Source organism: Oenanthe melanoleuca, chromosome 1, assembly GCF_029582105.1.
Source record: "Oenanthe melanoleuca isolate GR-GAL-2019-014 chromosome 1, OMel1.0, whole genome shotgun sequence".
Lineage (NCBI taxonomy): Eukaryota > Metazoa > Chordata > Aves > Passeriformes > Muscicapidae > Oenanthe > Oenanthe melanoleuca.
In genome coordinates, this window is record NC_079333.1 from 43,122,527 (window position 1) to 43,146,496 (window position 23,970).

The following is a 23,970-nucleotide window of genomic DNA, read 5'->3' on the forward strand; positions in this document are numbered from 1 at the left end:
TGCAATTTCTCTGCTGGAGCAGCTTCTCTCGCAGGCAGCAGAGTGGCCCTGCCGCGGGTCCCTGCCCCAGGCTGCCTCGGCAGGAGGCACGGCAGCATCAGGCCGCACGACCGCCAGCCCCAGGCTTCGTGCTGGACATCAACCCCCTCGGCGCCTGCTGGAGAAACGACACAGCTGGGGTGGAGAAACATGCCAGAGGTGCTACCTGGAGTCGGGCAAGTCGGAAATCCCGAACCCCTAGGAGGGACAGTAGCAATTGCCCTAAAGTGTCTGGGAGAGTCCCAGTTGGAGCAGTCCCTTCCCCAGCTGTAAATCCGCACATTTTTTCACACCAACCTTGACACTTTGGCTCCGACTGGGCCAGATCCCCCTGGCCCAGGGGGTGCCCTGGTTGGGGACAGCCCGGCTCCTGCCCGTCCCCCCGGTGCGGCGGGAGGGAGAGCGGGGCTCCCGACGGCATTCCCGGGCTTGCGGGGAGCGCCGGGCGGGTGGCTCGGCGGGGTGGTGCGGGATGTCCCCGGGCAGCGCTGGGATGCGGGACCGGCCCGCGCCGAGCGCTCGCCGCCGCCGTGAGCGCCGCCGAACATGTTGCTGGCAGGCGAGGCCAGGGGAGATGCAGTGAGGCGCGGGGCACTTTTCCAACAGCTCCTCCGCCGGGAGAGCCAGTGGCACGGCGCGGCGCGGCAGCGGCCGCTCTCCCGGCTCCCCGGAGGAGAAGCAGCCCTGACGCCATGCAGCGAGGCAGGGTAAGGGTAAGGGGCTGCGGGCGGTGGCGGCGGGCGCGGTATCCCCGGTGTCCCCATCCCGCTGACGGCGGCGTCGTTGCAGGTGCGGGCGGCGCTGGCGGCGCTGCTGGCGCTGCTCTGCGCCGCGCTGCTCCCGCTCCGCCCGGAGGCCGCCAGGGCGCACAAGCAGCGGCCAGCGCGGACCCGCAGCTGCGGCGAGCGGCCCGAGGAGCTGCTGGAGCAGCTGTACGGGCGGCTGGCGGCGGGCATGCTCAGCGCCTTCCACCACACCCTGCAGCCCGAGCCGCCGGGCCGCCAGCACAACGCCAGCTGCCCCGCCGGGGCGCGGCCGCCCGCGGACAAGAGGGTCCGGCTCCCCGTGAACCTGCGCAGCGCATCGCCCTGGGCGTACAGGTGACTCCGGGCGCGGGGGAAGGGGGTGCGGCCGCCTCGGGGATGAAGGAGCCCAGGCGGTGTCCCCGGGCTCCGCCGGCTCTGCCGCGCCCTGCTCGGGGCGGCTCGGAAGGCGAGGGCAGCCGCTGCACCAGACAGCAGCCGGCAGGAAAGGTGCTAGAGCACTCGTCTAAGTAGGCGATATAAGGTAATTATGTAAAAACAACTAATATGTCTAATGGGCAAAAAGAGAAAGGAATGAGATGGAGCAAGCCGTGAGATGGAGCTCACACCCACATCCACACCCACCCGTCAGCACAGACCACCTTCAAAAAGTCGCTTGGGCAAATTGTCATATGTGACAATCAGAGGATCCTCAGCAAAGGACCATCACCTCTTGACTCTGCAGCAGCTACAGAGGGGCTCAGATGCTTTCCCCAAAATGTAACTCCAAACGCTTAGCAGTTTGTAAAATACATCAGGGTACAGTCTGTGTTCTACCAATAGAGTCGTATCTTCACCTGCCAAACACTCCCAGGGGCTCCGTGTCCCCTTTGCTTAGGAGCACAGGCAAGGAATGAGTACAAAGAGTACAGAATATTCTACACCTGTGCTTTCAACCTGTGCTTTGCAAACCTTCTTCCCCTGAGGTGGAAACGGGGGCCGACAGACTATTTTTAGGGGGCACAAAAACAACTAAGTAAAGTAAATTTGTCGTGAGGCTGGTTAATACACAAAGCAAGGGTCTGCACTTCTATTGGGAGCTCTGGGGGAAAAGCTTGAAAACCACTGATCTAGTGTGCTAAACCCAGTGTGTGATCACATTCTTAGAAGACTATGAAGTCTTCTGGTGGTTTGAATAAGACTGAGTTCTGTTTACAGTTTCTATTAAGGACTGCAGACAACAGGAAGCTAAAATGTGCAAATTTAGCAGAAACTGACTTTCTTGCTACTTTTTATACATTATCCCTGGTATATACTTTGATGCCGTTCCTGTGTATTCAGCAAACAGTTATCTCTTTGTTAGTCTCTCCAATAAATATTTATTTTATAGCAAGGGTTTTGCTCGCTTTTAGTGTAAGAAGTAATCCTACTGAGAGAAAGATGGTTTATTTGCCGAGTATGCCTTTCATAAGCAAAGTATTTTTAGCAATACATTTTCTCTAAGAAGACAGAGGATTTTGAAGCCTATCTAAGAGTGCACAAAGCAAATACCATGAACAAAACACCTACCATTGGGCTCAGGTATTTTTTACAGTGGTTTTGCAAAATACTAGTGCTATCAGAGAATTGTTCCTCTGGTTGGAAAACAGTGCCTTCCATCCTTACCTCTCATTGGGCAGGTATTTATTTTCAGTTGGAACTCTTAGGCTTACTTCCTAACAGAGAAACAGCTGCTTTTTGGGGCTTGGCTTACACAGGCAAACCCACTGTACTTTTTATCAAAGTGTTTTCAGACAGACCACTAACCATTCACATACAAGTAACTTGATGACATCTCCAAGCTGGGAATTTTAAAAGATAGTGGGGAAGAAGTATTACACCAATAAAAGCAAAATCTAAAATTATATTCAGAGGGAAAAATATTTCTCTAGAGTAAAGAGGCCTGAGTACTCTGTCTAGTTAACAGATCTCATTTACAGCTTTTTTTTGTTACTACATTTTTACTGTATCATTAGTGTGCAATGAGACAGCAGCAGATATCTCAAGATGTGTAATTAAAGTGTAAAATATAAGATTGCTAATGTGCATTAGCTTTTACCACCTGCTATCTCATAGACTTTGAAGCTAGATGTGAAAATTCATTTTGTTCTTTGGTCTTCAACTGGGAACCCTGGAAGCTCCTTAATCCCATTAGAATTATTCCATATCTTTGAAAGGGACACATGGCTCTCCATTAAAGACTGCAAGTAATGTCCCCTTATGCTTTGTCAATGGCTAACCAATTTCACTTATACAATCCAAACAATTTCTTCTCCATGGCTGGAGTGTTAATCTGAAAAGCTGCACACAGCTCTCTTCTGTATTACAGCACTTTCTTGACAAGCCTACTTGTATTTAATTCTTTTTCCTCATAAATTGCTCCCCTTCACAGATTCATTGCTGTCTCCTGAACTGCCTTCTGTATCACCAAAGTTGTTCTAGTGGTGAATTCTCATAAATAAATTCACTGTAGGCAGACCCCTCTTGTATGCCCTGATAGGACACTGCTCAAAGGCTGAATTTGACTACTTGAAATTAGCATCAAGATGCCTGTCCCATTCCAGTGTCTCACAGACATCCTCCTTTCCAGCTTCTTTTCTGCACCTAAAGACACACAGTGCAATTCATTTCTGCTCTGTGCATAAAGGCTCTTTTTTCTTTTTGACATGCTTTTAATGCCTGAGATACTTTGTGCCATTTTTCTGTCTTCGTTGGTGTTGCAGCAGTTCCCATTGTTACCATCTGCAAATTTCATTAACATACTGTTTATAGTCCCTATTCCAGGTCATTAATAATAAAGATATTAAGTCTGGCTCTACTTACCTTCCCCTGAATATCTCCCCAGGCACCTGCTCCCAGCTGTTTAACGCTGCTGCTTATAATTCTCCTGTTCACATGACTGCTCAGTCCAAGACAACTGGATTTTTTTCATATCAGCATTAATGAGAAAGAATCAGATATATTACTTAGAGAGCTGTGTATAATGTTGACTGTACTGCATCATCAGTATCCCAAGCCTATCATTCTAAGTGTGGAAGAATTAGGTATGACTGGCTCAAAGCTCAGATAATCCTTGTGTGGCTTCTTTGCTTGTCTTTGTTCTGTGCTTGCTATTTATTTTCCATTACTTGGTCTTTTAATTTGGTCATTCAAAAATCAAGACTTACATAATTTTTGGCTTGCCTGCAACACAGAGATACAGGAGTTGTACATGGATTGCACCACAGATCCATCTGGTCCCCAACCCTGCTGCTAGCAGCAGCCTACAGGTGGTATTTAAGGCAAAAGTTAGGGGAAAAATACTAGTTCATGTGTCTGATACTGAAATTCCATCCTGGTGGCCACAGGAGATCAGTATATAACTCAGGGCACAGAGCTGAATCACACAAATCACTCTTTGCTCTGCAGAGCTATAAAGAGACAGCAGAGTTCCCTGAAGCCAGTTGAGCACGCTGGATTTGCTCAGCAGTTCAGGAAGTTGGGCTACAAATTACTCATGTTTTTTAAAAAATAGAGCCAGCAGCAGAAGCTCTGCCATGAAATCGTCCTTCCATGAAATCATCAGGCGGACTGTATGCCAGCTTGTGACATCTATCCAGGGGTTGCTTGACCTTTTCAGCAGTATTACATGGACAGTCAATGAAATCCAGAAAGCCTCTTGTACAAGGAGGTTCTGGCATGGGCCATTTGTCTACTGCTATGGTTCAGAGTTACTTAACATGAATTAATGATATGGGTGGACCTGTAGACCCTGCTGACAGCACAGGACAAGGGCTCTTGTTAACATTTACAGAAACCACAATCATGGTGAATCATTAGCAGTGCAAGCAGAGCTCCAGAGATGCACAGAGAAGTTGCTCATGGGCAAGAGCCATTATAAACAGGATTAATTTTAAATGTGTGCCTAAATATTTGTGGGGATCTGATCATAAAGCTCAAAGCAAATGTTGAAAAATCTGATCTGCTGAAGTCAGCAGCACTTTTACAGGTAGTGCTGATTTGTGATTCCATTCATGGTGCTGCAGAGCCCAGATGACTTTCATTAACCAGCTGTATATATCGGCTCTATTTTTATTTTCTGATATCTTAAGGCTATAATAACTATCATAGCTAGTTTGCAAACACACTTCTGCATGAATTTAGCAAACTTTCTTTATGTGTATTCAAGAAGTCATTCATGTTTCTAAATTTCCAAATCCTGTGGCTTCTGTTTCTGCCTCTGGGGCCTGCTCTTGCATCTACTAATGGTTAATTTACAAAGATTTAATTCTTATTGTCAGTATTGCTCTGATGATGTTAGCCAAGTTAGCCAATCCCACTCTCAAACATTGCCCAGCTTGTTTTTTCTGCTTTTCAAGAAACAGTTTCAATTTATAAGCATCCTTGGTTTAGTGCTAATTTACATAAAATCTTAATAAAAGTAATACAGACGAGTCATTTTTCACTGGTAAAAGCCAAGCTTGTCTGCAGTGTGTTTGAACAAAGTCATAAAGGAGGGCTTTCCTTCAAATAATATTCCAGTGATTTTCTAGAAGCTGATCCAAGGCATTTTCCAGGATTTAACATTACCATGTAGCACAGTGTGCATGTCCCAAAGATGCAGCCAAAGGAAAGGATACAAGGGTATGCAAAGTTGACATCCTTTTTAGTTGGCATGTTTGTACAATTCTTCAGAAAATCAGTTAGCACTGGGCTACTTTTGTGCAAGCACTGTGCTACCTATAGTAGTAATACCTATGTTGCTGCCTGTATATAAAATAAACCAAGCATAACATGAACAAAAGAACACCTGCTATAGGGAAATAAATGTCTTGGCAAGGGGGAAAAAATGCTGTTAGCTCTTAATCCTGTAAGTATTTCAGAGTGTGAAGGAAGGGGATGATGATCTGCTTATTAGACTTTTGATAACATCCAGCTCTTAGCCCAGTGCTACCAGTGATTTTCTGAAGAGTCAGCTCCCTGCCCCAGCACAGCATCTGACCCTGCGGAATCAGAAGCTTGGAAATGACAAAGTGACAATATTATTAAAAATACTACGTAAAAAATAGTGGTACAGGAGAGAGCAGATTAAGTCTCTGCAAAAGTTTTACTTCTGACAGAAAGTTTTCTCTTGAGTTTCCAGGCTTAGTACATAAATGGCAGGAAGTTTGTTTTTCACTGGGAGCTCTCAAAGCGCTCATAGGGTCATAAGGAAAAGCAGCGGAGTCACACTTCATTAGCAGTTCCAGTTCCGCACAAACCTGCTTCTTGTTGCAGCAGATGGGAATAGACCAGCCCAGCACAGCTCACTGCTCCTGTCACTTGTGAACCAGGACTGCTGGCGAGGCAAACTTAGCCTTACACAGCGGTGACCTGAGTTCACAGGACAGGGACAATCTTCATGGAAGTGTCTGGGCTGTCTGGTTTGCAGCAGTGGCAAGATGTAGCAGGAGTGTAGGCAAGATGTAGCAGGAAATTGGAGCATGCATTTTTACCTGGTTAATTAACCAATGAAAAATGCTTACCCTCTTCTAGGAGATGTTAAAACATGACTTATAGTGGTTGGAGTAAAGAGAGGAATCCCACTACAGCAGCAGAGGCAGTGGTCATTCTCTGCACAGCGTGATTAAGCTCAGTTCATGCAAACAGAAGGAAGCAGGTCCACTGCATTTATTCAGCTAAATGCTGGGTGTTACTGGTGTCTCTTAGTGGCTTCAACCCAAGTAGGTCTGGGTTGCCTAGAAACACACGAATGAGTTCTTATTTATATGGCTTTTCTGAACAGGTTTAAGCTGAAGATGCAGAACCTTATATATGGCTCCAAATTTTAGTGACATTTGAGTTAAGGTATTAATTTCAGGAGGTATTACTTCGAGGCTTCAGCCTTGAAGTTCTGGTCTAGATGCAAAACCACATCTATATTTTGAAACCATCATTAAGTTTGGATTCTCTCTGATTCCTTCCAGTCCTCACATGATGTATTGACATCGAACTTAGTAATAGAAGAGATTTTTTCCCTTGGAAAGTAGAAAACCATGCCACAGCCACACCATCTTTCAAAAAAACCCCTCCATTAATACCTGACTTTGTCCACATGGGAATTTGGAGGAGAAAGATGATTGTAGACTATGATTCCAGTGACAGTGTTCTCCTGTTATGAATGAAACTTCTCAGGTTTGCAGGCAGAAGAATGTTCATGCTTTCCAGTAACATCATAAACCAGGTGCTAGAGATAATACAGTAGAGGAAATACAATAACTTGGCAGTTGGCAATCCACCATAGAAATTACTCACACTTGAGTTTGAAACGGGAATGTATCACAGTAGAAAGGCTTGTGTTCCCCTTTCTTCCCTTCTGCTGACGTTTTATTTCACACTGGAGTGAGATCCTGTAACATGAAGGTATTTCCTGGGGAAAGTAAGCAAGTATAAATGGGACAGAGGAGCAATGCAAAAAATATCTGCTACATCACAGATGTCTGGCTATAAGAAAACTGGTCAGATTTATTTGTGAGGAAAACAGTTCTTTAAATTTTATATATTTATATTTATATTTTATATATTTATATATATATATATTTATATTTATATAAGAGGGATGGAGAACCTCTCCTATAAAAACAGGCTGAGCCTTCCGGTATCTAAAGAAGGCCTCAAGAGAGCTGGAGAAGGACTCTTCACAAGCGATAGGACAAGGAATAATGGCTTTAAACTGGAAGAGGGCAGGCTTAGATCAGATCCTGGGAAGAATTAAGAAGTGAGGGTGATGAGACACTGGCACAGGTTGCCCAGAGAAACTGTGGATGCCCCACCCCAGCAAGTTACAGTTTATCTCAGTGTGGGCATGAAAATGTTGCTCTTCTGTCCTTAGAGAAGGATTCAGTAGAAAAAGCAATACAGAGTTCTGCTTTCAAGGGGAAGGCACATTCATGACCCTGAGTATACTAGGGAGAAAAACCTATTGCAGAAATAATAGTACAATTCAATTCAATTTAAATTGCTAAATTTTAAAACATCATGTCATGGCTTTAACAATAATAATGTTAACAAGGATTTGTATCAGCTTTTTAAGAACTCAAGGCAGATAAAAAGTTTAGAAATGCCCAAGTGCCTAATGCCTTGTTCACCCATTTGGTCCAAACCACAAAACTCACTCAGTTTAAATCCTTGAATCTCACAATTCAGAAAGCCAGACACTTCATACTTCCATGTGCACTGTATGACCTAATCAGTTCTGTAAGCTGTTCATGTATTTTGCTTTATACTTTACAAATTAGAAACCAGACAGCAACAGCTACAGCTATTTTTCCCGGCGAAGACAACAAAAACATTATACAATTATTATAACGATATAATAATTATAATAATATATAAGATTATATAATTCCAGATGAGCATACCTGGTTTTAGAGGCACTAATGAACCTTTATTTGCTTCCCTCTAGGATTTCCTATGATCCCACGAGATACCCCAAGTACATTCCCGAAGCCTACTGCCTGTGCAAAGGCTGCCTGATGGGGATCTTTGGCGAGGAGAGCCTGCACTTCCGCAGCACCCCGGTGTTCATGCCCACCGTCATCCTGCGCCGCACGCCCGCCTGCGCCGGGGGCCGCTACGTCTACACCGAGGATTACATCACCATCCCCGTGGGCTGCACCTGCGTCCCTGAGCAGGAGAAGGAAGCAGAGAGCGCCAATTCCAGCATAGATAAGCAAGAAGTGAAGCTGTTGGTGGGCCAGAACAAGCCCTCATCGGAATGAAGAATGTATTAAAAGCCATGTTTCAGTACTGGCCTCACATCATCACCTCACCACCTCAGGAAACTGCACTGCAGCAGCAAACGCACTCAGTCACCCTCTTTTTCTGCTTACAGTTATTTCAGATATAAGATGGAAAGTCCAAGTCAGATCATTAGAGGTGGCATTTCATTCAAATTCTTTAGTTCATGTAAACTCATTGTTCATTGCTGCAAACTCCATAGTAGCTTTTTTTTTTTTTTTTTTTTTTTTTTTTTTTAAGAGCAGAACATTTTATCTTTGCTTATTCACAGTAAATTTTAGAAGATGATGCAACTGTAAGACATGGTAGCTACTACTATAGCAGGCTACTGGTTGTAGATATTTTTAAGGAATCTCTTATATTCTACTTTTAAGTGCCCTTATATAAAAATCACATAGCCACCTAAAAATCAACAGTTAAAAGGAAAATTTCTCAGGCTAGGAGAGCCTCCCTTTATACTGCATAAACTCCAAGCTTTGCCTCTGAGCTGTTAACCCCTTGACTAATTTATACTCTACAGCAAGGAAACCTTTGCTGAGTTGGAGTCATTCATGAAGCAATTTTCTATGCACTTGCTATTTTTAAACTTGCCAAATTGCTAAGGGTACAAAGGTGTTGAGAAAAAACATGCTAGAATATTGTAAAAATGCAGACTTTCTTGATGTGGCCTAAGTCTAATTAACAGAATTATCTAACAGAAAATATCAATTAGGAGAAACACAGTTTGGGTCCCAGTAATTCTGTATTTGATTTCATCCATCACTGACTGCTTAACTTCCTTGTGATGAAACTGTGTACCATGCAGCTGAAAGGTCAAAACCTTTTTCATTTTAGGAGAGGAGATTCCCTGCTAAAAAGTAAGTCCCAAGGATGGGCTTCACCCCAGGTGCACTGCAGGTGAGCAAGCAGGCCAGGTCTTAACTTCCAGATCCTACAAGAGGCCGTTGAGTTGAGTCCCAGCCAATCCAAACTTGTTAAATCCAACTGGTTTTTACAATTACTGTTACTAATTTCTCCTTATGCTACATGTAACAGATGATCACCTGCAAAAGCTGATGCTCTGTGGATGGGCAGCCTTCCATCTATGCAGCCTACTGCTGATGGAACTTGATGGCAGGCCCTCACCAGAAACCCTGCAAACACCAAAACTTGCATTTCCAGAAGAGGAGACTGAAGTTGACTAAGCCTAGTGAATGAGAATCAGGAATGACCAAGCATGCCTTGCACAAACATAATTCCTCAGAGGGCCACGCTTGCCAAAATGGATAAACCTCCGAATGCACAACAGAGAGTCTCTTTCCCAGCTGAAAGATCATGACTGCAATATCTTTACAGAGTAAACATCATAAGCAGCAATATATCTGCTACATCACAAGTCTCAAAATTTGCCTTAGTTCATAGCAGAGAAAACCCCTACACTACATAGGTGCACTCTTCTTTGGAGTGTTGTTGCGTGAAGAATGGATGGACTATGAGCTAATCATAATTAACAAGTTGATTCTCTAAGAGAATAAAAGTCATATGATAACTCTGTGTCTTGGTGCATAATTATTGACTGTGCTCTCTCTGACTCAGTCTAGCATAACAGTATTTTTGCAGCACAATCTGTGAAACTTCTTACAAAGCCTAAAACAACTTTAAGAACTCCAGAAACGAATAAAGATTCCCATCATGATGTTAGATTGAAGTTTGTAGCTGTGTTTTTTGTGCAGGTGCTTTTCCTCAATTCTCCTTGTCTTTAGATCTGTGTTTCCTGGATTGTGATGCTTCTCTCTCAAGGGGATCCTCCAAGTGAGTTCAAAGATGGTCATAAAATGTTTATACTACTCAGAGAACAGCTAATTGCCTGGCTGTTGCTAGCAATTATAGGTAGTTACCTTTTCCCCAGAGAATGTAAATACTTGCAGCAGTTACAACCTCTTTTCCTTCCCCCCTAATGTGGAGGAACGTCTCACCTTCTGAGCAGTGGGAAATGGAAACCAGAGGGCTCAAAAGGGAGGGTGACCCTGGAGAAAAACTGGAAAAACACCACACTAGGTGATGTTTCCATAGCCTAATGCCTTCCAGTTTCACCATTACATTGTGAGGTTTTTCTCCACAGATACACTTAAGGCAGTGTGAAGTTAAACCTTCAGACTCCACAGCATAGAAAGCAAAGTCTTCACCCTAACAGGCAATAAAATGACCCCAAACAACAACAGCAAAATGTCCAACCATGCAGCACCTGACATTTTACTGAATACCTGGAGGGGCTACCAGCTAAGTCCGGCCGAACACGGCCCTCCAGCAGAACTCACTGTCTGCCCACTTTTGTTACACAAATTTGTCTGCAACAAATTAGTTATTAGAGCACATGGATATATTTGATGTGGAAGGAAAAAAAAAATCTCCTTTTTTTGCAATTCTCTTATCCTCCAGACATAAGTTATCGCATCATTTTGAGGTTTTCAAGTAACTAGAGTTAGAGGGAATTCCTGGGAGGTGCAAGCTAAAATCATGGAAATGGAACATAATCAGTTTCTCCAATCCAGAAAAGTAGATGCTTTAGCTTATAGAAAGTTTCAGATACTTGATGACTGAAAGTATTTGAGAACTGCAAAATCTCCATGATCAACAGAGCGGTTGTGTTGGCGACCTCCTTGTCACACTGCAACAAGTGCAGAAAGCTTCCCATGGTTCAGTCATCTCTATGTTGTTTTGTTCAGAAGCCCATTTTCCCTTCTTAACCCTCCTTTTCCTCTGTGACAGACTTTTTAGCTGAGCCAATTTGCTTCCTCATCCAGCTTTCCAGTTAGGTGTCTCTTAAAAGCTGTTTATGTTTTAGCACAAGCTAACTGTTTGATATTTTGTTAGTGAACCACTGTTTGTTAATACTTAACATCAAGAGCTGTTAGCTACAGAAACACTTACTGGCCTTCAAAATATCCTTCCATATATCCTTTCTCTCCACATTACTCATGTGGGAAAGGTTGAGTGTTAAATGTAGTTTGCATTTGTTTGGAATTGTTTTTTTTAAAAGAGGTCATCACATCATGGATTTATATCAGTTTCACTTCAAATGTGGTGTGACATTTTCCAGCTTCCAGCCCTCTGGTTACAGCTGCCGCAGCCTTGCCTTTAATTTGCACGGGGGAGGGAGTGTTCACTGGAGTTGCTTCAAGGCTACACAAACTGTTGACAGAAGGCAGACATGAAATGCCTCACTGAACCAACTCCAGGCCCAGTAAATGCAAACAATTCAAAGCTAGAACTATCTGGCAGCTGCAGCTGATTTGAGAAAATTTTTTGTTGTGCCAGGAAAATCTTTTCCTTCAACAAGGTTGTCCCTGGAATACATTAGGAGCCACAAAACACAGAACAATATCCTTGGTAAAGAGATTATTTTCTTGTCTGTAGTATAACTTAAGGTAGTTTGGAAAATTCCTATCATTCAGGAAAGGCTGAAGAAAGCCTGAGATGCTAGTTTTGGATTTACTTGCCAGTCGTCACCTGAAGGTGTCTGTCTGAATAGGTGAAGATCTACAGCTAGAGGTAAACGTGGAATTGCATGGGGGAACATGAACATGAAAGCAGCAGGAGGAAAAGGGGAAAAGGCTGTGATGTGCTCAGCAAGTATAAACACCCATCAATCTCGCTGGGACTAGGCAACAGCCATGACTGCCTGGAGTAGGTTAAAGAGGCTGTAGCACAAATGACTGTGCAGTCATAAACGCCACTGGAAAAGTGGCATGGTGCTGACACTTCACCACAGTCTGTTCCAACAGAAAGTCCACCCATGAGACAACCCCAGTAAGGTCAGTCACTACTTGACACTGATATTTTATTCACAATCTGTTACAGAAGAAAAGAAGGTTTTGCTGTCACATACTAGAAGTTGTCATGCTGCCACAAAACACAAATTCACTATGGATTTTTTCTCAGAAAAAGCTACCTACTTCCTTGGAATCAAGTATGACAAAAATAGTTTATCTCCCAATCACTGATGAAGGCTGTAAATGCCAGCAGTCAAGCTCTGCTTGGGCAGCTGCCTGCACTCCCCAGGCTTTTAAGAGGGAAGCTGGTGCACAACGGGCTGCGGTGTTGAGTGCATCTGCACAGAGTTTCATGTACCCTCAGTTCCACAACTATGCATCTTCACAGTGCCCCTTTTCAAAGCGGTCTGACCTACATGTGAGAAGCAGTAGTGATTTTCTTGGAAGTGAACTTCTTGGTACAATTGAATGGTGCACTTCTATCTTTTTAAGAAACATCTCTGACGAAGTCAGCAAAGTTGACTTTTAACTCTGCCATGGAGAGCCCAATAACACACATTTACTAAAATGCAGTGAGCAAAGCAGCAAAATAGATGAGGCTTTGATTTGAACAGCACATTCTAATTTAGGTGAGTGGCAGGGGAACAGTATCAACCCTTCTGGCAATAACATCTGTCCCACTTGAAACCTCTATGCAGTTAAAAACAAAGTTCTGTAAGTTACTTCATTGTCTCCACCTGCTTGGTGTGCAAGACACTGAGGTAATAAACCAGTTAAAGTACAGATTAGTGCCAACAGCTATGCAGTTATCTTTCTGGTTTTCTTTATTTTCAAACTGGCCACATGAAAGCGACAGTCTAGCCTCCCAGAAAACAACTAAACCCAGCTGTATGTCACCTGTGGACAATCATTTTCAGGGAATTCTGGCTCAGCAGCAAGGATGGCACCTGGTTTGAAAGGCAAGACTGTATGGGCCCTGGGCTCACAGAGCGGAAGGGAGAGTCCTGTTCTCCCTGCAGGTGCTTCCTCTGCTGCACTTTCCTCGTTTTAACACCTGTGACCAGTCTGACAGAAACCAAGGTGTGTGAAAGAGCAAGAAAACTGTTACCATGGAACCCAGGAACACTACATGCAGGGACCAAGCAGCAGGTATAAAATGTGAGGAGGGAAAAGCCTCAGGAAGCAAACAGATCTCTTGGAGAACAGGGAGAATAGATACAGTGGCTTGGGTGAAATGAACCACTGTTGTGTCCAGCTCAGACAGCACCATTCTCTGAGCACTGAGAGAAGATTATAATCCATTTATATTATTCCTGCTCAGCTGTTTACTCTACCAGATGGGAAAATCTGCATCCAAACAGCAGAAACATGAGTATTATTATAAAAGTCTCATCTCAAAAGCTTAATTAGGTTTACTCCCACCACAAAATAAATTTAGTACTTGATTTTATGTGATTCATTATGTAGATGCAGCATTTCTGTTAACCTTTACACAGTATGACATACAAAGACAAGTGCTTGTGTTTTGTGGAATGTTTTTAGAGATTATAAAAGCTTTGAGTGCCTTGAAATTCATGAACTAACTTCCACCCCAAAATATTTCAGCACTGTTATAAAAAGGTTGTCCACAAAAGTCCCAGTTATAAAAAATCTCTACTTATGTAAAGTTTTTCCAATGTATCATCTATTTTGACTGATACATAGTCCAAACCTTGAATATAAAATCTAACATTTTTCTATTTGAAACAGTGGGAGTTTATCAATATGCTATTCCTCAGTGGCCTTGTAAGATTCAATGATTTTTAAGATGCTTCTATTCTACTGCTCTGCTGCTCTCTGTGGAAAAGAGAAAAAAACCCGGACAACTGGATGAAAACTATAACCATTCTTGTGACTATAAACTTGACATACCCGTGGATCCTCTTTACTTTGATATTGAAATGATTAAAAGCAGGCACTATATTTAATCAGAGCCATTATGATTCAAGATTTAAGGGACATGTATGGGTCACATTTCTACAGAAATATCAAGTTCTTTGGCAATGATGATTCTGATGCCTGCAAGGCAAACACCCACAAGTTGTTATAAGCCAAAATCACATCAAAGAGGTCACTGATGGGAAAAGCTACCAGTTAAAATGCAACTCCAACAGAGAAGTTCCCATTATTCAGCACCTGCATTGCTTGGTCTGCATTTACCTAATACAAAACACAGTAACTGCAAATGCTTACTCGTTTAAAAGAGAGGTTACCACACCGTGTTGATTCCAGCTATCCCAGAAAACAGTACTTGGAATATTTCAGCTCTGAGAAATGCGGCACAACTGATAAAAAAAAGAAAGAAGCTTGACTGAAAAAGATGTAGATTTGTAGATGATCTTAGGAGAATCAGTCCAGCCCAGAAGCATAGTTCACATAACATCGAAATTCATTGGCTAAATTTCGTGAGTGTTTTGGAATAAACTTGCACATCTTCACACCAAGATGCTTTGCTGCCTGTTCCTCCATGACTGCACCTGTAGCAAAAATAATTGGCATTCAATAAGAAAAAACAGCAACAGAATGTTTGAACTTTTTAAATAGCTTCTCCCAAATGCATACATAGAGAGTCTGGCTTTTTTAAGGAAGGCAGGCTTAAAGCAGCTACACTTTCAGCCTTCCTTAACAACATAATCTTTTGGGAAACTTAAAATAAATCTAGAAGAATGGAAGACATCCCAAGGAAATGAATGTCCAAGAAATTTCATAAAAATAAGTAGAGGGCATCAGTGCCCTTTTTACAGAAAGCAAACTTGAACTCAGTCTTCTTGCTACATTCCAAGGAAGTTAAATGGTAGGGAGCCATGGGAAATGCAAACAGATTACATCTACTCTTTCACTTACATACACCACAGTGACTTTTGCAGCTACACACTGAGAAATCACTGCTTTGAGCAATAAACTGAAGGACCATCTATCCATTTTAGGGAAAAACTTCTGAGCGCCACCCTTGTGCGTGACTGCCATGTGCACTTAAACCAAGGAGCAGGACTTCTATGGCCACATTATTTTAATTTTTCTTTATTTTGCCTGCTTGGTTGCCTTCCCTCAAATTGTACATGCAGAGGGGTTTTATCCTTTGCTTTTTGGAAAGGTTTCCCCAATGCCTTCAGATAACAATACAATAATAACAATACAGTTTAAGAAAAGCCATTACTTGGGTAGACACACATCACTTGTCAAACCAGTAAGTGCATCTTCCTAAAGAAGGGCTCACAAGTACAGATATCTAGGTATCTGGTTTCTGCTTTTATCACTGTTTTTAAATTAATTCTGCTGTATTTCAGTGCCTAAGACATAAACAACAACTTGCACCTATGTTTGCCATTCCCAGATTTCAATCACTGCAATTATAGAGAGTGGCCCTTCTACAAGAAAAATTGTATTTCCAGAATTTTGCTGGATGATCTTACAATTCTTCAAAAATTCAGTAAAACTCATAATGCCATAGGAAGAAAGTACTGACTTGAACTATTAAAACCAACTTGCCTTCTGCTAAAAATAAAGGTTGAACTCAAGTACTTAAAAGCTTAGGATACATATTCCTCCTTAAATTGCTGATAATTCAGCATTATTGAGTTAGTATTCGTCTTATATACATTCGTCTATGTCATTAGAATGAGAGAAAATGGTACTTAAGGGGACCTAATATTTTTGAGTTATACCTGTGCAAAGCAGAATCTTTCCTTTTGTTAGATACTTGATGGTCTCTGCAGTCTTTTGAAGACATTCCTCAGACAGATAGGGTGGATCTGCTATTACAATGTCAAAACTGTGTGGCAGGAGATTTTCAGGTAAGTCCAAAGGGTGGTTGTAGTCATAGAAGACAAATTCTTCTCCATAGACAGAAAACCTTCTGTCATACTCCAGTATACATGCAGAAAAATCTTCACCATCCTGTTCTTTCAGTTTCTGGTACACACTCGGTGCACTAACACATGCTATCCTGTAAAAACACACAATAACTTGAAATTGCAATTTTAAAAAGCAAATAACAGCAACAATACTCTACAGCAGTCCTCAGAGAGGTTTTGGGAAATCATTAGTCCCAAAAATGTAAAGTATTCTTCCTCTATTCTAACAATTCATTACTTTAGTGACAAAGTCTTAAGTATGAAAGTCATTACCTGTTCAACCCCATGCTACATAAAAATCTTCACTACAGAGAAAGTCTTGTTTCAGAAAAGGAAGTACACTCAACTGAAAAATTATTGTTTATAGAAGTAGGAAGAAAACCAAGTTTTTTCCATCTGTTCTACAGATTATACAAAAACTAAGAAAATAATTGCAAGTCAATAATATGCTCTGAAGCACTTAGTATTTCTCAAAAAATTAAAAAGATTCACAGTAAACTTTTACAGGGCACAGTCTACAACATTCAGTGAAATGATAAACAGGAAGATCAGCATAAACTATTAACTAAATTACATCAGAGCAGTTCTGCAGTATCTCAGTTGAACAAAACTGAAGTACAATGAATAATGAATTAAACTGCTTGCTCCTGTCTACATAGCAGAAACAAAATATTTGCAGAAATGACATGTTAAATCTGCAACACAATTATTAAAACCTACCTGCCACCTTTTCCAGCTGCCAGAACTGCTTCCTTAGCCAGGCACGATGCAGTTTCATCACTGTACCAAAACTGGCTCAGTTGCTGAGAAAGATAATGCACAATTACAAACAACATCAAATCTTCTGGCTGTGCTATGCAGAGTTACATGTGCTGAGCTGTAACTGAAGAAAACCACCATCCATAGCAACTCCTCAGTTCACAACCTGAACGGTGACTGTTTTCCTGATAGTCCTTCTACTTCTGTAATCTAGTGATATGCAGCAGGCTCCTTACACCCTGTGTTTCCAAAGCATGAATTGCAGAATCAGGAATACCAAGTAATCCAAATCACTGACAAGGTATTTCAAAGCCAATGCGCAGATGCACATTACTTTAAGAGCATTATATGCTCTTAAATTGAGTTACTTCAGCAGATGAGGAAAAAGGACCTTGAAAAGTGACAATACAGGAGGAAAAAAAAAGGATAAAACCACTAAATCAGAATTGATCAGAAAAAGGTAGAGCAAAAAACCCCAACCCAGAGAAAAATCAGAAATCAATCAGAAATCAGTCACAAATTAAAATGAGCAGTAAAACAGCCACATAAAAAATAAAGTAATAAAGTACACACAAAAAAAACAATAGATGTGAAAGGAAAGATCACTTGGTCTTGTTACACTGTGCTTGTCTCAGACTCAGGGAAGAGTCTTTACTACTATCACACGCCAGGGGGGAGTTAAAATTTCCAGAAGGGACAGATGCTTCTGTTAGCAGCTTTATTCCCTCTCCATGTACTTTCAGTTTGCTCCCCCCATGCACATGAGGAGCAAACAACTATAACCAGATTTAATACTGAAGCAAATCTCCCTACAGTGCTGCCATCCATTAAAATAGGAACATCTTGAGTGCTCCCCTCTTTAATTTAACGTCATTATTCAGCAACAAAAGAAACTCAGTCAGGGCTACTCCTCTATCTGTGCTTCACTGAAATTTATAGTTTCTTACCCAGTCTTCTTCTATTGAGCCAATGGAATATTGATTAAACCCTTGGGAGGTCTTCATGCCCTCTCTCTGCTGCTGTTCCAAATAGAACTCCTGGAGAGCAGCCAACGTGTGGGATGAAAGCTGAGGAATGTCATCATCATCGTCCATTTTCTTAGATGTCAACAAGAAAAAAGAAATAAATTAAATTAACCCTTTTCAATGGTGAATGTTTTTTATAACAGCATAATCTTGTGAGGTAAAACAAGTTCCACCAAGAATGCAGCTAACTAGGAAAACCTCCTAACAAAAGAAAACTTATTCCTTCTACTTCAGCATTCTTAAAACAGTGAGGGGCCAATTGGAAATTACAAGTCTCCACAGAGAATTCAGGAACAGCAACAACACTGTTCCCCTTCTATACAACATGGATTTGGCTTGTGTTCTTACAGGGAAGCTGACATTACAGTTCTTGGTTTCCTGTGGATCTGGAAAATCCTATAGAAATTATTCCTTTCCTTCCTAGAAATAATGATAGCTATTGGTCATTCCTTCCCATGTTCAAAAGCCACACACAATTTTGACTCCAAATGAAGCAAACCAACATTCTAGCTCAGCATCACTTGGTTTTAACTTCCATGCCATAAAAAGATTCCTCTAAACGCCACAAACCTAAAAGGAAAAAAAAAATCCAACAAAAACAGTCAAAAAGCTCCAAAAAGACACAGTATGTACCAATGGAAAAATACAGCCATTTTCAGAAAGCTCCTGAAGTGAGTTCTGCCAGGCAGCATCCCTGAGGCCGGCAGCACAGCAGCCTCTCCCAGGAAATGGTGCCACCTCGTGGAACAGAGGTGCTGGAGAGGACTCAGCACGTGAAAAGTACTGGAGAAAACTGAGACAGATTCTTCTCTCAAGAAAATTTTCCCTGCATCCAACCTAAGAACCATCACACGAGCAATGCCTTTTAACAGAGCCTGGAGACAAGGATATGTCTGCATTATGCAGAAGTCACTGAGAACCGCTGGGCACCTGAACACTGAGAGAACATTTTCAGTAATTTCAAGCTGCTCACAGAGTTTCTTCTCCTCATTCCCTGCATTACAAGAGGAGCTCCAGAATTGGCAATCTCCTCCCCTTCCAGCCTTCCTTCTGCTGTAGCAGAGCTTCCAAGATGATGTTTCCTAAAAGAGCTCCTTCCAGCTTGCTGGGAAAATGGTTCCTTACCCTGGCACTGTGAGATAACTCTGCCATTCTTTTGACAGAACACACCTAGGGAAAGCTCTTACCTACAAAACCTGGCCTTTCCAGAGTATAATTTATTGACTTGCTGGCTTCTCAGGCCAGGCTGGCCAAACAGGGAATTGTTCACAGCCCAAAGACCCACCTGTGGCATTAGCCTCATACAAGAGAACTTTGGAGTCAAGCTACCTGGTAAAACCAAAATCGTTATTTTTCCCCTAGTTTTTCATTGAACAAAACACAAATGCTTTAAGAATATTTACATTATTAAATTACATATTATTTAAAGTATTTATAAAAGAAATTACTGTATGTCCAGACAGATAACACAGTTTCTAGCCACAATGCTCTAACAATACACATCACTATGACCCATTTTAGGTCCTATACAACAATTTATTTTGGTAGCACATGGTAGAACTTTAGAATCACTCCTTAACTCCCAACATTATTTTTATTAACTGAATGATACATCTATGCTTTGACACTAAAGAATTGAAACAGGTGCAAAGTTCCAGTTTTTAAGTCAAAAGCTGAAATATTTTGACTTTCTGTTCAGTGAGCCCATACTGGCATTTACAAAGACTAAATCAATGCCTGAAACCAAACCTTCACAGACAAAGTTGCTGATGAAGAATTTCCCATTGTTTCAGAAGATAAAACGGCATACTGCCATAGACATCTTTTATCTATTAATAATTTTTAGTTGATTTTTTTATAGCCTTCCTTTTGGTTTGTAAATTAAAGCCTTAGGAACCAAGAAGTAATTAACTGTGAGGTTTTGCAAGGAGAAGAAACTCAGAACATATGGTAGAAATACTGTGCACACCTATTACAAATCCCTCCAAAATTCAATATATTTTTCTGAATGCATATACTGACTCAGGTTATTACACTGAATACATTCTCATGGTTAAGAACTACATCAGAAAACTCTTAAAGTGAGTTTATGGGTACAAGACTTGTAAATTCCTTCAAGGGAGAAAGTTCTACTGCCTGAAATCCCTTCATTATCCCTTCCAGAAAGTTCACTGCTCTCAAATCCAGAATAAACCTTGAAAGTTCTGTGGGAGGATGGGAAGAAACACAGAAACCTGCAGTGCCTCTGGCACTCAGGGAATCTTTACACTCTTAATTCCCAAGGCCCCTGAGGCTCCAGCTGAGCAGTCCCTGCTTGGCCCAGGCCCTGTGTCCCTCCACATGCACACCACGCTCCGCCCTCACACAGAGGCACTCTGAAAGCCACATAGGGGGAAAGCAGATCTCCAAGAACAGCTCAGGAACACTGCATAGAGTTTAGAAAAGTAAGACTCATGGTGAAGTCAAAGTTAACTTAAAGGAAAACACCAGAAAAGGAGGTAAGCTCCCTCAAACAGAGTGTAACAGGAACAGGCAGGGCTCTGTTCATAGGGTAAAATGGCAAATTTGAATGCTACTGATCCCTAAAGGGGCAGATCTACCCATAAAACAGGAAAAATGAGGTGACAAATTCCACCATGTGGCCTGCAGTGCAGCGGGTGGAGGTCACTGCAGACTCCTGAGTCCCTTCCCCTGTGCACAGCTCAATCTCTCTTATCAGCTGGTGCACTGTCCAGGCAAATGCCATCACTGCAGAGTGAACGCTCTCCAAAAAAAAACAAAAAATAATTATAAGAGATATTAAGAGCAGCACAGGAAACTCCAACGTCTTGTCCACACAAGAATGTTGTATGTATTTAACAACAGTTTCTGGCGGTAATGTGTGAAAAGTCTATTTTTATATAGCCAAATACTAAAACAGAGGAAAAACCCCATCAAAGTTAGAAGAAACAGTTCTTTAAAAAATTAACAGTCTTTGGTCCCCAGTACATTTATTTCACCTGTACTTATGACCATGTGGAGAGCAGGTGATAAGAAAACAGTCAGAAAGACTGCTAAAAGGCCATGGAGTAGAAATACAACTGGAAAGCCATGCTGTTCATCGCTGGGAAGGAGGAAGAGGACAGTGATCTTTAGATCTTTCACCAAGAATAGAAAAAGCACATATGCAGCTTCAGAAAAGATCTTACTCTGAGTAATTCTTGATCAAAAGACAGAGAGCAGGAAATGGAGTTAAATCTAGTTATCTGTGTTTTTTCCAAGCTGCCCAGGTCAGTCTCTGAGACAAGCAGTTCATCATCCATGGTGTTGGTAGCACACACAAAAAACCAGCTGGCCAGTGGTGTGCAGCCGTAATGAAAATCACCTGGAAGGGGCTGCAGGCACCTGCCTGGAGGTAGAGAAATCCTGATCTGATAGACTGGGAAGCTACTAAATGTCTGGACTTGTGCCCTGATACCTCAAAAGCCGGAATTTCAAAATGCGTCAAATGGCACTCAAAGTTCATAGAAGAGGTCTCAGAGGATTACCAAATACGCAGAAACTATACTGGATCAGCAAAGTAAAGTCAGGAGGCCTGGTGGCTACTTCAAGCACAAGGAAAATATGATGTGTGGCAGCTCCATTCCCATCCTTTTCAGTAAGCACGGAGGGCGCAGACAGGGCTCGGAACTGCCGGTCTCCCTACACGTGGCTGACGGGACACGGACAATTCATGGAAAAGGCCCTTCCCTGCTGTCCCCTCCCCTGTGCATCGCTTGGAGTGCAGCCTGCAGCCACAGAACCCCCGGGGGGACACGGGGCGACCCCGACCGGGCCGAACGCGCCTCGGCCGCCATCGCCCGCGGGGCGCGGCGGGGTCGGGCGGTGACTGGGCTGTGAGGGGGCAAGGAAGGGGCGGTACGAGGAGGCGATGAGGGAGCAATGGAGGGGCGGGATGAGGGGGCGATATGAGGGGGCGATAAGGGAGCAATGGAGGGGCGGTATGAGGGAGCAATGGAGGGGCGGTATGAGGGGGCGATATGAGGGGGCGATGAGGGAGCAATGGAGGGGCGGTATGAGGGGGCGATAAGGGAGCAATGGAGGGGCGGTATGAGGGGGCGATGAGGGAGCAATGGAGGGGCGGTACGAGGGGGCGATGAGGGAGCAATGGAGGGGCGGTACGAGGGGGCGATGAGGGAGCAATGAAGGGGCGGTACGAGGGGGCGATGAGGGAGCAATGGAGGGGCGGTACGAGGGGGCGATGAGGGAGCAATGGAGGGGCGGTATGAGGGGGCGATGAGGGAGCAATGGAGGGGCGGTACGAGGGGGCGATGAGGGAGCAATGGAGGGGCGGTACGAGGGGGCGATGAGGGAGCAATGGAGGGGCGGTACGAGGGGGCGATGAGGGAGCAATGGAGGGGCGGTACGAGGGGGCGATGAGGGAGCAATGGAGGGGCGGTACGAGGGGGCGATGAGGGAGCAATGGAGGGGCGGGATGAGGGGGCGGGATGAGGGCACTCCCCGGGCGCGGGCGCCGCCGCCCTCACGGCGCTCACGAGCGGGCGCGCGCGGAGGCCCCGGACCCACTCCCGCCCCGCGCGCGCCCCTCGCGCCACTCACCGCCCGCCGGCTCCCTCCGCGCGCGCGCAGCCCGGCCCAGGCCCCGCCCCCGCGCCGCGCGCACCGGGCCCAGAGCGCCCCCTGCTGGTCGCGGCGGGGCCAGGCGGAGCTCCCGGCTCGGGCGGGAGCGCTGTGGAATTCCGTGTGCGCTGGGGTGTCCGACAGGTACGGGAGTCTGAGCCGGGGGGAGACACAGCCCCACAGCCCCAGCACCCGGCCTGTCTGACTGGGAGAGCACGGGCAGCCCTCAAGCTCCATGGCAAGTGTGCACCGCAGCCCAGCGCCCCAAACGGATTTTCTACATCCGGCTCTGCTGTCCAGGCTTTCCATTTCTGTTTAGCATTAGCAGGCTGGAACAAGCTCTCTTTCTTGCATACAAACGGAAGTCGAGCCTATTCTTAGATGCTTTCAAAAATATCTTCCTTGTTTTTCATAAAACGATATAATGGTTTTGGCTGGAAGGGACCTTAAAGGCCACCTAGTTTCAACCCCACTATCCCAGGCTACTTCAAGCCCCATCAAACCTGGCTTTGAACACTTTCGGGATGATCCACAGTTTCTCTGGGCAACCTGTTCCAGTGCCTCACCACTGTCACATTAGATAATTTCTTCCTAATATCTCATCCAAACCAACTCACTTTTAGTTTGAAGCCATTCCCCCTTGTCCTATCACTATATACCCATGTAAAAAGTTTCTCTCCATCGTTTTTGTAGGCTCCCTTCAAGTACTGGGAGACCACAATTAGGTGACCCCAAATCCTTCTCCTTTCCAGGCTGAACAATCCCAGTTCTCTTAACCTTCCCTCATTGAGAGAATGCCTCTAATCATCCTGATGTCCCTTCCTGGGACTTGCTCTAACAGGGTAATGTCCTTGTGCTGGGGATCCCAGAGCTGGAAGCAGTACGTCTCACTGCCCCAAGACAAAAAGCTCACCCATTTTTCTTCTTCCTTCTTTATAAAGCCTGATGTTTGTAAAAATCATGTGCATAGTGTTGTCTTTCTATCATTCAATGACTCTTTATAAACCACCTCATAGGAGGTTGCCCATCAGATTATTTAACCTAACAGCAGACTCTGCTCGTGTTCTCCAGAGCAAGAAGCTGTATGAGCAGTGAGCTGAGTAAGAAACTGCAGTTTTACCTACAACCTGCTCAGTCTTCATCTGCCACAACATTTCACTGTGGCTGAACAGAAGGTCACAGGCCAACACTGGGCATTCATGAGCAGAGGAAAACTTTTGCTTTGGAAGACAGAAATACTAAATTAATGACAAAATATTTTTGCAGCACAGCTTACATAAGCAGCAGAGAAATTGCCACCACATGATATGTGGATAGGTCAATTCTTCCTTCAGATCTCCAT

At 43.6% G+C, this 23,970-nt stretch overlaps 2 protein-coding genes across 3 annotated transcripts; one reads left to right on the forward strand and one right to left on the reverse strand.

The window, feature by feature from the left end:
• Positions 1–592: 592 nt before the first annotated feature.
• Positions 593–12,303, forward strand: IL17D (interleukin 17D). The gene is made up of 3 exons (XM_056482610.1): positions 593–746; positions 829–1,139; positions 8,245–12,303. The coding sequence occupies exons 1-3, from the start codon at positions 732–734 to the stop codon at positions 8,558–8,560; spliced, it is 642 nt and encodes a 213-aa protein (XP_056338585.1). The 5' UTR covers positions 593–731; the 3' UTR covers positions 8,561–12,303.
• Positions 12,304–12,385: 82 nt separating this feature from the next.
• On the reverse strand, positions 12,386–22,659 carry EEF1AKMT1 (EEF1A lysine methyltransferase 1). 2 transcript variants are annotated; one of them, XM_056482624.1, is made up of 5 exons: positions 22,608–22,659; positions 17,931–18,080; positions 16,945–17,027; positions 16,036–16,316; positions 12,386–14,847 (listed from the first exon to the last, which is right to left on the reverse strand). In XM_056482624.1, exons 2-5 carry the CDS (start codon positions 18,075–18,077, stop codon positions 14,720–14,722), a joined length of 639 nt encoding a protein of 212 aa, XP_056338599.1. In that variant the 5' UTR covers positions 18,078–18,080; positions 22,608–22,659; the 3' UTR covers positions 12,386–14,719. The 2 variants fall into 2 exon arrangements, with proteins under 2 accessions (XP_056338599.1, XP_056338606.1); XM_056482631.1 differs by lacking the exon at positions 22,608–22,659 and adding an exon at positions 21,536–21,923.
• Between the last annotated feature and the right edge of the window lie 1,311 nt (positions 22,660–23,970).

Bases quoted from the DNA above. Each gene is read 5' to 3' on its own strand.
- EEF1AKMT1 (XM_056482624.1), bottom strand. From the start codon at position 18,077: ATGGACGATGATGATGACATTCCTCAGCTTTCATCCCACACGTTGGCT. The intron at 17,028-17,930 runs GTAAGAAACTAT...TATCTTTCTCAG, and splicing joins GCTCAATAGAAGAAGACTGG to CAACTGAGCCAGTTTTGGTA. The intron at 14,848-16,035 runs GTATAACTCAAA...TTTTTGCTACAG, and splicing joins AAAGATTCTGCTTTGCACAG to GTGCAGTCATGGAGGAACAG.
- IL17D (XM_056482610.1), top strand. The intron at 1,140-8,244 runs GTGACTCCGGGC...GCTTCCCTCTAG, and splicing joins GCATCGCCCTGGGCGTACAG to GATTTCCTATGATCCCACGA.